At 41.5% G+C, this 15,164-nt stretch overlaps 2 protein-coding genes across 2 annotated transcripts; one reads left to right on the top strand and one right to left on the bottom strand.

Annotated features, from left to right (window-relative positions):
- Positions 1 to 4,104: 4,104 nt before the first annotated feature.
- Positions 4,105 to 5,106, bottom strand: LOC109765138 (B3 domain-containing protein Os06g0107800-like). Its single transcript, XM_020323911.4, has one exon. The coding sequence runs from the start codon at positions 4,866 to 4,868 to the stop codon at positions 4,215 to 4,217; it is 654 nt and encodes a 217-aa protein (XP_020179500.1). The 5' UTR covers positions 4,869 to 5,106; the 3' UTR covers positions 4,105 to 4,214.
- Positions 5,107 to 12,322: 7,216 nt separating this feature from the next.
- On the top strand, positions 12,323 to 14,497 carry LOC141026626 (protein FAR1-RELATED SEQUENCE 5-like). The gene has a single exon (XM_073503463.1). It carries the CDS (start codon positions 12,323 to 12,325, stop codon positions 14,495 to 14,497), a length of 2,175 nt encoding a protein of 724 aa, XP_073359564.1.
- Positions 14,498 to 15,164: the final 667 nt, after the last annotated feature.

A 15,164-nucleotide genomic window follows, 5' to 3' on the forward strand; every position in this document is an offset into this window, starting at 1 on the left:
GACAAGCAGTACTATATTTTGGTCAGAGGGAGTAAAAAGAAAGGGAGATCAACAAAAATTAGTGTCGGGTTGATTATTTAGGGTCAATTGGATGTGATGCAAGCTAGAGAAGAGAACTGGCCAGATGGTTGTACAAGTCTTGTTAGCAGTACAACTTACTAGGAGGACTATTATTGGGTTGGTACATAGAATAATGTAATTTTTTTTTGTGAGTGGAATAATGTAATTGACAAGTCTAATTTGTATGCAATTAGACTAGAGGAACAAGCTAGCTATTTGTTGGTATTTTTCTTTTGAGAAACAATATAAGGGGCTATGAGCAAGGTAATAAGCACTTAATTAATGTATTAACTTGCACGATTGAAACAGTCTGTCAAAAAGAAATTATGCAATTTGGGTTTGTGCATTATGGTGGTATGTGCTTGTCATGCATATGCATCCTCATGTCCCATACATTCTTAATATTCTTATTACGCTAATCAATGAAGCCATTGGATGCCAGAAGGTAGAGGCTTGGTGATGAAGCCATCCTTGGAAAATAAGGTTTATATCACCTCCACTTTACTTGGACTCGGTCAAGCACCTTCTTTTATGTATGCAACTATGCAATAAGTAAGGATTCCTGGCCAGGTAGGCGACTAAACTAAGAATTGCCACTCGACTGTGGTTCATGTAGTTAAAGAATATACTAGCTTGTGATTAAATATTGTAGTCTCTACTCAACTCTCAAGGGCCAAATTGACAGCTTTCAATATTCCATTTCAATCCAGTTCACTGCAAGTACTGTAGGTCCCTTAGGTTTGTAATGCAGTGCAATGCATTTGCACCAATATTAATTAGTATCACTACTTTGTAGGAGTGCGTTTAGGTCCCCTGTCCAGCCCAAAACCGTTTTGGATTTGGATCAGTGTTTTCTTGTAAGTTCTAACCAAGGTTGGCAAGGGCTTAGCTTGTGGTATTTTGCATGGAATTTGCATCAATATTAGCTGCACTTCACTTGGATTTGCGTGGATCCTGTTCGATGCCGAAGAGCTACAAATAAGAATGCCATGCACTCGAATGACCTGGATTCGTTGACTTTTCTTCCTTGGTACATACATGCAGTTGATCTCAGCTGTCGACCGTTCTGATCATCAGACGTATGTATGGTCTACACTCACCCTTATTAACTGTTGATGTATGTACATGCTGTTTTTTTACTCGAGAAAGACCGAAAACCCCCTGCATCTCTACCTCGATCGATGCAAATAACCTTCATGTATGTGTGACGTGTCACACTTAGTTTCATGTTAATTAGGAAGCAGGTGAATTTGAAACCATGGAGCACATAATGTGACTAATTGAGTTTCAAGCTAATTATTTGTACATCGGAAACCAAAAGAATGATGAAGTCGATACAAGTCAACACGGTAGATTGGTTAAAATCCAAGGAACAAGTCTTGGTCATGCTAAACTAGGTGCTTAAGCCATCAATGCGATAGCTGTGCATGGATAGATAATTACCAGGTGCACATACTATATAAGGGCGAGATGATGATAAGGTTTGAAGACAAATGAGCTAGCATAGAATAATTAAGGATGTCAATGGCTAATTAGTTAGATTTGTTGCATTTGGAAGAAAAACCTTTGCGACAAACAATACACACATGTAAGAGTACATGCCTAGTATATATTTAAGCTATATTTATAGATCGCAAAGAAATTAGTGATGAATTTGGTTAATTAGGGTTAATTTGAAGAGATGCAAGTTGATGAACTGACATAATGCACTTACAAGTCTGTTTCTTGTTGCAAATTAGTTGGTTTCTTTTTTGTGTATGTAGCAATTAGTCAGTTTCTTGATGCAACTAGGCCATGATAATTATTTGTTAGCTTGCATAATTGGCAACAAAATTATATGGCCAGTGACAAAATGAAAATTAGTGTGAGATTTGGGTATGTTTTGTAGTGGTAGGCTTATCATCCTCCTGCCCCAGCCCAACCATCGTTAATACCCTTATCAATCAAGAGAGCTAGCTAAATATTTGGTTAGTACTACAACATAATAATTAAGCAGGTTTATTGGCTCTGGAAATGTCGTTTAGGCCCCCCCCAACTACAGTTGGACATGGTCACACCCAAAGGTTGTCCCCTGGTGAAGCACAAGAGTTTAATTATTATATGTGAAATAGAAATCAAATAAAGTTTCCTGATCAGGAGATTCTAGCGAATCAAACCTCGGGTGACTAAACTATGAACCACCAAACCTTAGGTAACTGAGTGTGAACCACCACTTGGTTGATCTCCAGTGGCCTAGTTTATTTAGTTGGGCGTGCATCTCAAACACCTCCCCCCTCCCCCAATTTGAACTTGCTTTGATTTGATTATAGTTGAAGATTATACTACATGCTAGTGGTGATGTAGTCTCAACTCTCAAGGTCCAGGTCGTCAATATTAATCACTGCATGCAGGGTTTAGGTGTGTAATGCACTGCACTTGCTGCAAAAATTATTAATGTATAGAACCATTCAGGTCCCTTCTCTTATCCAAAACCATATTTAGTTTAGTTGTTTCTTGTAACCAAGGTCAGGTCGGCAACTATTTGTGTGGTATTGCATTGCAACCTAGGCAAGTACTGTCACTACTACAAAATACCTCATCACACATGGCTGAAGTAGCTCATCACAAATGGGACTAAGGTCCATCACGACCAGTATGTCATAGGAGCGCACAATTCTTCAAAGGACATATGCATAATATTTGGTTTTTGGTCTGACACTCAGAAGTTTATATTTTGAGAAAGAGAAGGGGGTCAGATTTTAAAGACGATGGAGGTGTAAGTTTTAATATGGATTGAGACAATTTGAGTGACATAAAAGTGGTAGTTGGCCAATCTATAATTTGAACTTGTGCGGCTAATATATACTTAGTTCTAATTATTGAACATCTTATTATTAGTTAGGACTATTTGTTGAAATTGTGGTGATATCTAGACCAAATTAAACTACTTGTAGTGTATACTCATAAATTTGCATTAGTGTATTGAAATTATATTGGCTATACCTTGTACATGTACATTGTGGCATCTCCTAGGACGGCCACTAAGTAGCATAGATCTATATATTGGATTTTTGTGTGTACATTAGTATCATATTCTCACTGCATTTACTCACCCAATATAAAGTTGTGGCTTGATTTATTTCTTATGAACTTTTCATGTTTGACGGCCTATAGTATTGTACTCTCATATCCTTAACTGCCCTGCAACATCATCCTTTTTATTTAGGTTACAATACATGATACTTGCATTGTGAGGGTATCTCTAACTCATCCAAAAACTGAAATTACTGGGAGTAAGAGCACTCTAACACATCTAAAAAAAGGCCAACAAAGATATTTTGTAGCTAAAAAACCCTCCTCGCTAGTTGGGAAATTTTGCGCATCCCTAATGGCAGAAGGAACTTCCCATCCCCAACAGCCGCCTCCATCATATGTGCCGCCAGTGCCCTGCTGGCTTCAATGCGGTGCACCAGCCAGAGTAGGCTTCTCGGTCGCCACGTCGACATTGAAGCGGGGCCGCCTGCTTGTCTGGTTGCGTCGCTTTGACCGGCATCAATGCCATGTGGAGTCATGTCTTGTCTGCCACGGCCTGACTAGCATGAACATGCGGCGCTTGCTTCACGTGAAGAGCATTTTTTTTATGCTGAGAGGATTTTGGGGAGGGATTTGGCGGTTAGGGGCGTACGTGGCGGCGGTCCGGATGCCCGCGAAGCTCACTCTAGTTTGCGTCCGGATTGCGGGATTTTGGACAGCGGACGCGTTCGTAGACCGATGGGGTACCCTGTTGGATGGATTCCAGCGTCCGGACACCTCGGTCCACACGATTTGCGGGCGTTTTGAGGGTCCGCGTTGGAGATGCCCTTAAACCCCATCCCTGCATCATTGTGATGCAACAAAACCATTCTTGGCTCCACTTATTATATACATAGGCCGATTTTAATCGGAGTTAGATTTAGGGGATGGATTAGATTTAAAGTGATTGATCGAAATAATTGCACAATTCAACCGTGCGAACTTGATATCTTCATTCACAAACATTCACTACATGACACAATTTCATCTTATTTTGTGATGACAAGATCCCTTCTTTCGTTGATTATCTAATAATCAGCTATCAAACTGGAGCTTAGTTTACTAAAACTGGAAGCATCAGGCAAGTGAAGCACATGCGGAGGTCATCTTCTCATCAAAGCTAGCTGCAAATCCAGAGGCAGCGTCTCGGCGCCGGCGAGCTCGAGGTCCACGCCGAACAGCCGGACGCACCGGCCGCGCGGCGCCCTCTCGTCTGAGGACGTCGACCGCTGCGGCATGAGCGTGACGACTTGCGGCACCACCGCTGGCACGAGGAGGTGTGTCGGCGGGGCCGAGGCTACTATTCCGGCGCCACGCCGCCGGCAGTCGATGAAGAGGCGTGCGCCGGCGCGGCAGAAGGAGACGGTGTCGCCGGCGGCGAGGTGGCGGTCGCGGACGAAGGCGCTCCACCCTTTGGTCATGACGTAGCTCTGGCTGCTGCCCCAGTAGGAGAAGCGGAACGCCCACGCCCTCCCGCCGCCGCGGCCGTCCTCGAACCGCAGCACGGCGCCGGGGCAGGCCGCCCTCGCCGCGCCGCCGAGCAGCCGCGGCAGGATGTGCCGCTCCGCGAACTGCTTCGGCACCACCAGCCGGTTCAGCTTGCCCACGTCGCTCGGCGTGACCACCTTGTCGAACATGTGCTCCCGCTTGATCCTCTCTTCGCCATTGCCACCCTTGCCGCTGCGCGACGGCTCGACTCCTCCTCCTCCCCCCTCTTGCTCTGCCCCTCTGCTCTCCCATGCGGCCGTCAACGCCATTGATTCGCTGCAACTCTCAACTTATCTCTAGCTTGCTCAGATACTAAATCCCTATCGTGTCTGAATTATGATGCATAAGTGCACCTGCACATGTGTGTTTATATATAGAGTAGCAAGCATGGGATCTTTGTGATTTCCTGCCAAGTCGTCTACCCTTCATGCGTTGACTCTCTGTATGCCAGGCACACACACCACGGGGTTAATCTCAGCCGTTGATTCTCCGGATCAATGGTCCAAATGCATCCTCAACTGCACTGCCTATATGTCTTACGTGTGACGTGCCACGCTTAATTTTATGTTAATTTTTTGCGATTAATTAGGAAGCAGGTGAATGTGAAACCATGAGGCGCAGAGCAATTTCAAGCTAATTATTTTTACAGAAGAAACGGACAACAAAGTCGATATAAGTCAATTAGACAGATTGGTGAAGATCAAAGGGAACAGGTCCTCGTCAAGTTAAACAAAGTAGTTAAGCCATCGACGCGACAGATGTGCATTGATAGATAATTTGCCGTTTGCAGTATAAAAGATTCAGATGGTGGTTGGTTAAGGAGGTCAACTGCTATTTACAGTAAAATTAATAACCCTGCCACATTTGCAAGAAAAGTCCTTGTGACAGCTAATAACACTGGTAAACGACAATTGGGATAGATGTAGTAGATGCCAGGTGTATATTTGACCCATGTATATTTAGAGACAATCATCTCAAAAATAGTGATGGAGTTGGTTAATTAGGGTTAGTTAGATGGGATGCAAGCTGTTGAACTAACCAAATGCTAGCTAGTACAAGTATCATAGTAGCAGTACAAAATACTAGGACTAGCTGTTATTGAGCTGGTACCTTGTGTAAATTACTTAGTTTGTTGATGCAACTAGGCTAGGAGAAGTATTGCGAGCTTGCATAAGTGCAAAAAATCATAGCAAATGACAAAAAGGAAAAATAATGCGGGATTTGGGTGTGTGCATCTGTGGTGGTAGGCTTGTCATCCACTTGTCCGAGCCTATTATTGCAAATACCCTAATCAATCGAGCAATTTGGAGCTAGCTAATTATGTTATTTTCCCTAAAAACATCTGTTAGTAGTGCAACATGATAGTTAAGCCGGTTATTCGGTTTGGTGACATCACCCTTGTAAATTTTGTTTAGGTCACCTCACCTCCACTTTACCTGGACTTGGCCGCACGCAAAGGTTGTTCCCTAGTGAAGCACAAGGGTTTAGTTATTTATATGTCTAATAACAATCAAATAAAGTCTCCTGACCAGGAGAGTCTGGCCAATCAAGCCTCAGGTGAGTAAACTATGAATCACCACTTGGCTGATCTCCAAGCCCTAGTTTAATTAGCTGGCGATGCATCTAAAACCAACTTGGATTAGTTTCCTTACAATGAAGATTATACTACATGCTACTAGTGATGTCGACTCAACTCTCAAGAGCCAGACTCTCAATTTAGGTAGGTAGGTAGGTGTGTAATGCGCTGCATGGTTCAAAACCACATTGGAGTAACCAAGATCAGGTCGGCAACAGTTTGTGGTATTGAATTGCCAATCCCGCCAGGTATTATTTGGTTCCTTGTTTCAGAATCCTCCAAATTTTATATTTTGTGGAAATAGAGAGGGACATATTTCATAGACGATGGACGAACATGTTCTGTTTAGTATGGACCGACAGTTTGGATGCACAAGCAGCATTAGATATTTGGCTAATAAAATCATGTACTTCTTTGATCCAAAATGTGGGTCTTCTAGCATTTCGCTAGTCATATTCCTAAGTTTTGATTGTTTATAAAAAATGGCAGCATCAATAATATCAAATCGATATTCCTAAATGTATCATGGAATATATGTTTTATACATAATTTATTTTTAACATCACATACACATGGATGGTGAAAGTACCATCACATAGACCAAATTGGTCGATATCCTCAAAAAGCATATATTTTGGATCAAAGAGAAGTACAAAATGTAAAGTTGACCATACTTTTTTCCATGGATCCGCTTTTACCCTAAAGCATAAAGTGAAAGTTGCAGCTTAATTGATCATAGAATCGTGCGGAGAAATCATTTGGTTCTCAATTCTTTTCGAAAAAAATCATTAGGTTTATGATGAAACATTAGCTTGCATTAACTAAGGAGAAGATTCATCATATTCCTCTAATTATAAGCATTCAAAATGGAATTAGTTAATGCTACAAGTTGCATTATATTTACTGCTTATAGGCTTGTTGATCTTGTTGGCACTAGTTGGATTTATATATCTGCCTTATTATGTAGTCCACATGACATTTTTCATCTTCAAGTTGGGATCACCTTAGAAATGTTGTTTAGGTCACCTCACCTCTACTTTACCTCGACTTGGTCGCACCCAAAGGTTGTTCCCTGGTGAAGCACAAGGGTTTTGTTATTTATGTGTCTAATAATAATCAAGTAAAGTTTCCTGACAAGGAGATTCTGGCCAATCACACCTCAGGTGAGTAAACTATGAATCACCACTTGGCTGATCTCCATTGCCTAGTTTATTTTGTTGGTCATGCATCTGAGACCAACTTGCATTAGTTTCCTTCAAATGAAGATTATACTAGTAAATGCTAGTGGTGATGTAGACTCAACTCTCAAGGGCTAGACTGTCAATTTAGGTTGGTAGGTAGGTGTGTAATGCGCTGCATGGCCAAAACCACATCGGGTTTAGTTGTTTATTGTAACCAAAGATCAGGTCGGCGACGGTCTATAGTATTGCATTGCAATTCGACCAGGTACTGTTTGGTTCCTAGTTTCGTTATCCTCCAAATTTTACATTTTGTGGAAATAAAGAGGGACATATTTAATTTCATAGACAATGGATGGACATGTTTTATTTTTTATGGATCGAGGCAGTTTGGGTGACACAAGCAACACTAGCAATTTGGCTAATAAAATCATGTACGTTGTTCCAAAATGTGGTCTTCTAGAATTTTGTTAGTTATATATTCCTAAGTTTTGACAGTTTGTAAAAATTGGCAGCATCAATAATATCGAATCAATATTGCTTATCATAAAACATTTTTTTATATGTCATTTATTTTTAGCATCGCATACACATGGATGGTGAAATTTACCGTCATGGTGACCAAATTAATGTGATAGCCTTAAAAATCCTATATTTTGGATCAAAAGGAAGTACAAATGTAAACTTGACCATACTTTTTTTCATTGATCCTTTTTTACCCCAGTGCACACAGTGGAAGTTGCAGCTCAATTGATCATAAAATCATGCAGACAAATCATTTGGTGCTCAATTAGAAAATAATTGATTTATGATGAAACGTTAGCTTGCATTAACCTGAGGAGAAGATTCGTCATTTTCCTCTAATAATAAGGAACCAAAAAAATGAGTTTAATTAATGCCACAAGTTGCACTAATTAAATTTACTGCTTCTAGGCTTGTTGATCTTGTTGGCTAGTTGGATGTCTATATGTGCCTTATTATGTAGTCCACATGCATTTTTCCTTTCAAGTTGGGATTATATACAAATAGTTGACGGAGTGCCCTGACACCAAACATGTACACTATACATGGATAGGATCTTTGTAGTTTTCACAGGAATTTCCTTGTGTTGACTTTTATGCATGTAGTTGGTACTGCCTATATGTTGGGCTGTCAATCTCATTCATCTATCCCTTCTGATCATGGGATGTACAGTCTGCAACTCTACATGTCATACATGCAACACGCATCCTTGCATTGTTTGGGAGATTTTTTAACGTGGTAGATTTGTGAAAAATGTACTTGCAAGAAAAGGTTCTGCCCAAGCATAGTCATGAATCCATATGGTTACCCCTTAACCAATTATGATGTAATCCGAAGTCATGCAACCATGGATGTGGTCCGTGGAGGTGTATAGATTAGCATATCGATGCTAGATAATTGGTGCCACTTGCAGGTATAAGCCAATGGCACTATACAAGTATACATGCCAAATGATGATGAGCTCTAGAGTTAAGCGAGGGTCGACAAATGACAAGGTCAACTGTTGATTTACTTTTTCACATTACTTGAAAGATATGGCAGTTGTGCATGGACATTGCCAACTCTTTGAGCTATATATAGAGGGAGTAAACAAATAAATAATTAGAGATCAACATTATATTGAAATTGGTGTTGAATTGATTGATTGGGGGTTGACTAAATGGGATGCAAGCAGGAGAAAAGAAATGGCCAGGTGGCCGTACAAGTCTCAGGGTAGCTAGAGGGGCACAACTTATTAGGCATACTATTATTGGATTGGTACCTAGAGCAAACTAACTGGTCTAATTCGAGGGCAATTAGGCTAGCTATTTGTACTTCACTTTTGAGAGATAATACAAGGGGCAATGATCAAGCTAATAAGTAATACTTAATTACCAAATCAGCTGGCATAAATGATCATAACAACTAAAGGCAATGGCAAAACAAAACATGCAATTTGGGCTTGTGCATTATGGTGGTATGCTTGTCATGCAGGTACCCGCATGTCCCGCCCATGCTTTCTTATTTACTTTTACCCTAATTAACCAAGCAATCGGGTGTCAGGGGTACTTTACTTGGACGTAATGGCACCCAACCCAACACAATGGCGTGTTGTTCCCTAGTCAAGCACAGTTTTGTTTATGCATGCAATAGGTAAATTACTTAAGTTTCCTGACCAGGTAAGCGATTAAACTAAGGCCCTGTTTGGTTCATAAGTCCTAGGACTTTTTCTAGTCCCAACTAAAAAGTCCCTAGTCCCTAAAAAGTCCCTCCCTGTTTGTTTTCAGAGACTAAAAAGTCCCTAGTCCCTTCCTAGAGGTTATTAAATGACCATGTTGCCCCTAGTATATAGAAGAATAACAATCAAACAACACCATGGGGTGGCGGGCCAATAAATGCATGGAGGGGCATTGTTGGAAAAGTCCCAAAAAGTCCCAAAAAAGACTCTCCTTGAGAGTCCTCTTCATTTAGTCCCAAATGCCTAGTTTAGTCCCTAAAAAGTCCCTCCCGTTTGGTAAAAAAGTCTCTAAGAGGGACTTTTTCTAGTCCCTACATAAAAAAGTCCCTGGAAACAAACACCCCCTAAGTATCACCACTTGGGTGTGGCCTCCGGTGACCCAATTGATTAATTGCTCGTGCATCTGAGCTCCCCCCACGAGCTTACATTTTGTATTTGCATATGGTGGAAGTATACACTAGCTGGTGGTACATTTTTTATACACTAGCTGGTGTTACATTTTGTATTTACTCCCTCCGTCCCAAAATAAGTGTCTCAACTTTGTACTAGCTCTAGTACAAATTTGTACTAAGTTCAAGACACTTATTTTGAGACGGAGGAAGTACATTTTGTAGTCTCTCATCAACCCTCAAGGGCCAAGTTGACGGTTTTTGAACATAACATTTCCAATCCAGGGTCAGCGGTACGCATCAGCTGGTAGGTAGGGGTGTTGGGTTTGTAGTACAATGCATTTGCGTCAATTCATCTATTTTGAAACGGAGGAAGTAGTTTGTAGTACCGGTTTGAAAGCGCTTCGGATTTGGAGCAGCTGGTATACACACGTTGTCTCCTGTAAGCAAGGTCGGCAAGGCTTCTATCTAGTCTGTGGTATTCATCTAGCATCGGCAGTGGGCGAGCGAATCTTTTTTATTTTTGAGGGTGAGTTACGATTTCTTTCAACAGGACAAGATTGGAATTTCTTGTTTGAATTGTGTGGATTGTGTACGTGTATAAAATCCAGATTGTTAAGTTCCCAATACTCCAATGACTCAATCGCATGGAGATTACACGATTTCTGTAGTTTTGGAAGCAGGAACAAGCTAGAGAAAGCTAGAGGGGATTACATGGATTGGTAGCTACTTAGGATACAAACAGAAAGAACAAGAGCCTGAGGGTGAAGAGAGAAGCCATGGTCCATTAATTCACGGATGGTCCATTAAGAAATATGAAAGGGAGAACTAGGGATCGATCCCTGGCTGCCAGGGATATCCGGCGCGCTGCTAGCCACTACGACCATGTTCCATTCGTGATATCTACTGGGGGTGCTAATTCTTTATGCCATTTGAGCTGTTTTTTTTTGTTTTCTTTTCTCAGTTTTCACAGATTTCTTATTTTCTCTTTGTTTTCTTTGGTTTTCTTTATTCCCCTTTTTGTTTCTTTTATTTTGGTTCTTTTATCTTTTTTCTTCTCCATTTTTCATTCTTTTTTGCATTTTTTTACTTTATTTCTATTTTCGGTTTTCTTTGTTCTTTTGGTTACTATTCTATATTATTTGAGGCGAAGTATCAGGTGAAGATAGGTACTCAGTGAAAATCTGAAAATTTTCACGTGGTCCATCAGATCTACAACGAACGACACTGATCAAAGGTGGGATCTCTAATGATCCACTTAAACACAATTAGCAGAAAACCCCCTGGCTTGTTCACCATCAAGGTGGAAAAACCTTCGTGAGTGTCCCTATGATAGGTTTATGTTTCAATCTTACACGCCGCCATGGAGAATCACGTTTCGGCGGCCGTGAGCCCTTGCCTTTCGACGTCAACGACGGCCCCTCCGATGGCAGCAACAGGCCCTCCGTCCGCTGCGGCTCATCCTCCGCCGGTGGCGACTCGAGTTATGTCCTTCCCTCCGACGGCAGCGACGGGCCCTCTGTCGGCTACAGCTCATCCTCCGCCCGTGGCGACTGAAGCCATGATCTTCCCTCCGTCTGTCGTGACAGGGCCTCCATTGGCTGCTCACCCTTCGCCGGTTGTGTCTCAACCTTCAGAGTACTCAACGCTGTCGATCGTGAAAGGGCCTCCGTTGGCTGCTCACCCTTCGCCAGTTGCGTCTCAATCTTCAGAGTACTCAACACCGTCGCTCATACTGCCACCCCTATTTCCCCTGACATGCCTCGGGCTCTTCCTAGACATGCAGAGGTAAGCTGTTACGTGAGCATAAACCATCGATTGATCACTAGGTAACATTCATCGTCTCGTACTCTCAAGTTATGGCGCATCAGATGAAAAAAATAGACTGATGCTTGACAAGGATTTGTGCCAAAAAAAAAATATCTGCATCAGCACTAGACGTACTAGAAAATTAGAGTATGAGATGATCATGCAACGGTACATATACTGTATAGAATATGAATATTTGATGACTGTTTCTTTGTTTATACGAACTGAACATGCTAACACCCATGATGTTGCATCACAGATTGAGCATGAATTCGATATTGGCAATGATCAAGGGAGTCATGATATGGAAATCCATCCTCCTCCGATCAATCTAGACAACTTCAGTACACCAAAAAAGAGAGCTACAAGTGGCCCATTTTGTGTGAGTATCATCATCACCATAATTTCGGTCAGATTTCTCTAACAATCACTAGCTTGTATGAGTAACGAGTTCTAATTTTTTTAGGGTTCATCATGTACACCCGACTGTGATGAGAACTTAAAGCCGGTTGTAGGTAAGACATTCGAGAGTATGGAAGCTGTCGAGAAGTTTTACAAGGCTTATGCACACAGTGTTGGATTTTCAGTTCGAATTGGGCAGAAAAGGACCGTAGGTAATGTGGTGGTCTGGAGGAGATTTCTTTGTTGCAAAGCAGGTTTCCGAACAATAAAGGAGGAGGAACGAAAGAAGGATTCGAAGGGAGAGAAGACAAGAACACATGCAAGAAAGATTACTAGATGTGGTTGTGAGGCCATGATAACTGTCAAGCATATGCAGGATGGCAAATATTGTATATCATATTTTCAAGAAGAACACACCCATGAATTTGTCACACCTAGCAAGCAGCATTTAATCAAGTCTAACAGAGAAGTCAGCGAGAAGGCCAAGACCACACTATTCACATGTCATGCAGCTAGCATTGGCACATCTGGGGCCTTCCAATTGCTTCGTGTTGGTGAGGGCGGATTCCAGTTCGTGGGGTGCACAAAGAGAGACTTGCAAAACTATCACCGCGACATGCGAAGCACCTTCAAAGATACAGATGCTCAAATGTTCATTGACAACCTTAGAAAGAGGAAGAAAATCAACCCAGGATTCTTCTTTGACTATGTTCTTGATGATAAAAACCGACTAACGCGTGTCTTTTGGGCAGATGCTTTTTGTCGGAAGAATTATGCTTTATTTGGCGAAATGGTGTCTTTTGACTCCACATATAGCACCAATCAGTATAAGATGATATTTTGTCCTTTCACAGGAATAAACCACCATATGGGATCAGTTTTCTATGGTGCCGCCTTGATTGTTGATGAGAAGGTAGAGTCATATAAATGGGTGTTCGAAACATTCTTGAAAGCAATGGATGGTGTAGCACCGAGGCTTATAGTAACTGATGAAGATGCTAGTATGAAGGCTGCCCTTGATGAAGTTATGCCGAACACCGTCCATAGGTTATGCATGTGGCATATAATGAGAAAGCTTCCAGAAAAGGTTGGTCCTCCACTGAGAGAGGATGAACATTTCTACAGTTCAGTTAACTCATGTGTATGGGGATCTGAAAATCCAACTGAATTTGAGGCTAAGTGGTCTTCCATGATTTCTGAATTTGGACTTGAGGAAAACACATGGTTTGCTAGGAGATATGAAATTCGTAATTCATGGATACCGGCCTATTTCAGAGGTGTATTCATGGGTGAAATTCTGAGAACCACTTCAAGGTCAGAGAGCGCTAACTCATTCTTCAACCACTTTATTGGTTACAAGCATGCTTTAGTGGAGTTTTGGATTAGGATTGGTACAACCCTAGAGGAACAGCGTCAAAATGAACTCAAGGCTGGCCATGATTGCCTCAGTTCCATGCCTCCTCTGATTACATCCTGGGAGATCGAGAAGCATGCTAGCATGTACTTCACCCATGAGGTTTTCAAAGCTTTTCAGAAGGAAGTGCGTGCAGCTAGAGAACATTGCTTGATTGAAAGCATATCGCAAGAAGGTGATGTGAAAACCACGGTTGTAGGTGGTGACCGCTCTTCCAAGTCTAGAGAAGTTCAATTCAACACATCAACCATGAGCGCACACTGCTCTTGCATGTTATTTGAGACACGTGGAATTCCATGCCGACATATTATCATGGTTTTGAGAGGTGCAAAGTTGAATGAGCTCCCTAGTCAGTTCATTTTGGATAGGTGGAAGAAAACAGTTAATAGGAGAGCCCTATATGACAACTATGGTAACTTACTTGAAGAAAATGAGAGTAGTTCCCTAGATTTGGCAAATCAAAAAATGATTTCAGAGATACACCAAACATTGGATGACACAATCAGGTTGGCGGAGCACTCTCCGCAAGAATTGGAAGCATTGAGAGATGGTCTCCTTGGAATGAAAAGAAATTTATCTCAAAAGGTTACTGCCAATAATCCTAGTAGACAAGATGAATTTGAGGCATACATTGGTTGTACTATGCCCGGTGAAGTTGAAATCCATCCACCAACTGATGTCCACACAAAGGGAAGATGCAAAAGAATTAAGGGACACTTAGACAAGGGTGGGGAAGGGAAGCAAAATAAGGATGGGGAAGGAAAGCAAAATAAGAATGGAGAGGGGAAGAAAACTGCTGCAGGACCCAAAAAGCCTCGCACATGCAAGGCGTGCAAGCAAGTTGGTTTCCATGATAGTCGTACGTGCCCTAACAAGAGCAAAGAAATGTAAAGGTAGTTGTCATACAAACAGAATGATTACTATTTCAGAATTCATTTGTCCAATACTAACAGTTGTGTTCATGTCTATGTGCAGCTTCTTTTATTTGATTCGAGGCACCCAGTTGCTTTTATTTTGGTGTACTCGAAGATGGAGTTCAAAGCTTCAGCATTATCTTCTGAGAGATCAACTTTATCTTTTGGGCTTCTAAGAGCGGCGCCTTTAAGAGCATGAGCATTATCTATTTGAGAGCTTCAATGTCGTTCTTTGAGAACTCCTTTTGTTATCTGGTACTGATTTTTCTTTATCTGTAGAGAAACATTGCTAGTTGCTTGTTCTGGTGAACTACATTGAACAAGTTCATGTATTGCGTGATTTCTGAATTGGCACTGTGCCAATATTTTATCAAGTTGAACCGTGTAAAACTCTACAAAGATGTTAGTTTATGGGCTTCATGCCAACATTTTATCAAGCTGAAACTGCGCAAGAATTCTGAAGTTCTGTATTCACATTCTTTTGCCTCCTACACACAGATTTTTGCAACGAGTCCACCACCCAATCAATCTTAATCTCTTTTGTAGCTAGACACATGTACATGGGCCCAAATTACAATCTTTACAAGCAAATTTAGAAACAAATAGAGGGACAAGCCCCAGCCAAACATTACACAACCATTATG

The sequence above is a fragment of the Aegilops tauschii genome, chromosome 7, assembly GCF_002575655.3.
Source record: "Aegilops tauschii subsp. strangulata cultivar AL8/78 chromosome 7, Aet v6.0, whole genome shotgun sequence".
Classification (NCBI taxonomy): Eukaryota; Viridiplantae; Streptophyta; class Magnoliopsida; order Poales; family Poaceae; genus Aegilops; species Aegilops tauschii.

What these genes read in the sequence shown, in the direction of transcription:
- LOC109765138 (XM_020323911.4), bottom strand. Translation starts at nt 4,868, where the DNA reads ATGGCGTTGACGGCCGCATGGGAGAGCAGAGGGGCAGAGCAAGAGGGG.
- LOC141026626 (XM_073503463.1), top strand. Translation starts at nt 12,323, where the DNA reads ATGGAAGCTGTCGAGAAGTTTTACAAGGCTTATGCACACAGTGTTGGA.